Source organism: Bison bison, unplaced genomic scaffold (genome assembly GCF_000754665.1).
Source record: "Bison bison bison isolate TAMUID 2011002044 unplaced genomic scaffold, Bison_UMD1.0 scf7180017864516, whole genome shotgun sequence".
In the NCBI taxonomy this organism is placed as follows: domain Eukaryota; kingdom Metazoa; phylum Chordata; class Mammalia; order Artiodactyla; family Bovidae; genus Bison; species Bison bison.
The window spans coordinates 235955-238150 of NW_011495069.1; the positions used below are offsets into that span (position 1 = coordinate 235955).

General features: G+C 61.9%; 1 protein-coding gene across 1 annotated transcript in view; it reads left to right on the forward strand.

Annotated features, from left to right (window-relative positions):
• Positions 1 to 2196, forward strand: part of PADI6 (peptidyl arginine deiminase, type VI) — a 20880-nt gene that overhangs the window by 9145 nt on the left and 9539 nt on the right. Inside the window, 1 exon segment of the mRNA XM_010830216.1 lies at positions 1890 to 2080. Coding sequence (XP_010828518.1) covers positions 1890 to 2080 — 191 coding nt within the window.

The window sequence follows — 2196 nt, forward strand, 5'->3', positions numbered from 1 at the left end:
CTTGAATGCCAGGGTCTGAGGTCTCGGTGGGCAGCTGGCAGTGTGTGCGGGGGCGTGGGGGTAACGGATCTTGGAAGACAAGGGGAACACCAAGGGCAGTGAAGGCGGGGGCTGGAAATGGGCCCGTAGAAAGGTCTGAGGCTGGGATGAGAGTGTGGGGGAGCCGAGAAGACTGAAGAAGGTGCCAGCTCTGTTTTGCAGGGGGCGTCTGAGCTGTGAGCCTTGACGCCGGCGTCCAAGGCGGTGCAGACCTCGAGTTCATTGAAATAAGGTCGCAGAAGTGGACTGGAGGGTCTGGTCTCTGGTGGAGATGGTTCCCACCACGCTAGGGGTGGAGACAGCCGTTGCTGGAACAGCCCACGGAGGATGGTGAGGGGGTAGTCGGGTACGGGGGGGGAAGGCGGCAGGTGGCATTGTCTGAGAGCATGCCCGTCAGAGGAGTGGGAGTCCTGAGGAATGAAGAGGTGGTCTAGAAGTGCCATCGAAGATCAGAGGGCATCTGCCCCACCTCCAGGCCAGTGGTCCACGGAAGGTAGGAGAAAGCCGCACGGTTCAAGGAAGTGCCTACTCTGTGCCCTGGGGCACCAGCTCTAGAAGGATAAGCGTGTCGCCTTCTCCCAAAGCCCAGGTCGATGGACAGAAAGCCAAGCACCGAGCAGGGGCTTGGGATGGAGGTGGGGAGGGCACGGGGGAGCCAGGCTGAGCAGGGCCAGGCCCGGGCGGACGAGAGCAGGAAGGGCCTCCAGGCGAAGGTAACCGCTGTGGCCGGTCCTGCTGCCGCCTTATTTTTGTTTTAATTTGGCCTTCTCGGGTCTTTGCTGAATCTCGCAGGCGCTCTTGCTGTGGTGTGTGGGGGCTGGGGCACAAGGGCTCAGGAGTTGTGGCATGTGGACTTAGCTACTCCATAGCATGTGGGGTCTTAATCACTTGACTGAGGATTGGGCCGGCATCCCCTACCTTGCAAGGTGGATGCTTAACCACATGGACGCCAGGGAAGTCCCCGGCTGCTTTTTCTGTGTGACGCGGATGGTCGTTAAGCACCTGCCCCCAAAGGGGCGAGGATGCCAGTGAGCCCAACCCCCCACTTAGCGGCCAGTTTATAGGGAAGCCCACGGGGAAATCGGCTATGCTTCTAGATGTGAGAGAAGGCCCCAGCAGAGGGGAAAGACCCAGGGGCGGGTGGCCACACCCCAGCCCCGCAGGCAGACGGGAGCAGGGGATGTGGGGGAGCCTCACCCCTTCACGGCCAGGCCGGGCCAGTGAGGAGCCCCGCAGGCAGACGGGAGCAGGGGCCTTGCGGGGACGTGGGGGAGTCTCACCCCCTCACGGCCGGGCCCGGGACAGCAAGGAGCCCCGCAGGCAGACGGGAGCAGGGGCCGTGAGCACGCGTCCCCAGCGCTGGGGTGGCCGGCTGGGCCGCCGCACACCCTGGCCAAGCCTGCACCGGCACCCCTAGTGCCTGTGACGAGGCTCTTCTGAGCCGCCTGGAGCCCGTCTGCCTGGGAGCCACAGCCCTGCTCGGTGATCGCTGTTACAACCCAGAGCAAGAGGCTGGTGGCCCGGGCCTGGGCCCTGGCTTGTACTGGATGAGGCTCCCAAGCCTGTCTCTGAACAGTCTTTCGCCTTGAAGACTTATAACACTCTTCCCAAGTGGGTCAAAGCATAGAACCACCATGAGCCTTCACTTCCTGAAGGCAGGTGTTTTTCTGAGTCCCAGCCCCCGGCAGCTTTTTAAAGAGCAATTGGCCCTCACTGATGAACAAACATCTAACTATTCATTAAGCCCCAAACGCCAGGAACCTAGGGGCACAGCCAGCCCGGGGCTCCCAGCCTGGCTTCTGACCCGAGGAATGTGACATCGGGTGTGGTCTGCCCTCCTTTCCTTCTAGATGATGGTTCTATGACCTTCGACTTGATTCTGGGGCCTGAGCAGCACGCCTACACCTTGGCGCCCCAGTGGGATGATGTGAAGGGCACCTTGAGGGAAACCTTCTACGTTGAAGCCTTAGAGTTTCCATCCGCCAGCTTCTCGGGCTTGATCTCCTTCTCGGCCTCGCTGGTGGAAGAGTCTCAAGACCCGGTATGACCCGCTAGTAGCCAAGCGGCCCTCGGGGCAGGGACTGTGGAGGAAGGAGACCTCACACAGCCGGGCAGAAGATGGGGGCACGGTGGGGCCGGGGTGGGTGTGCTGAGCTG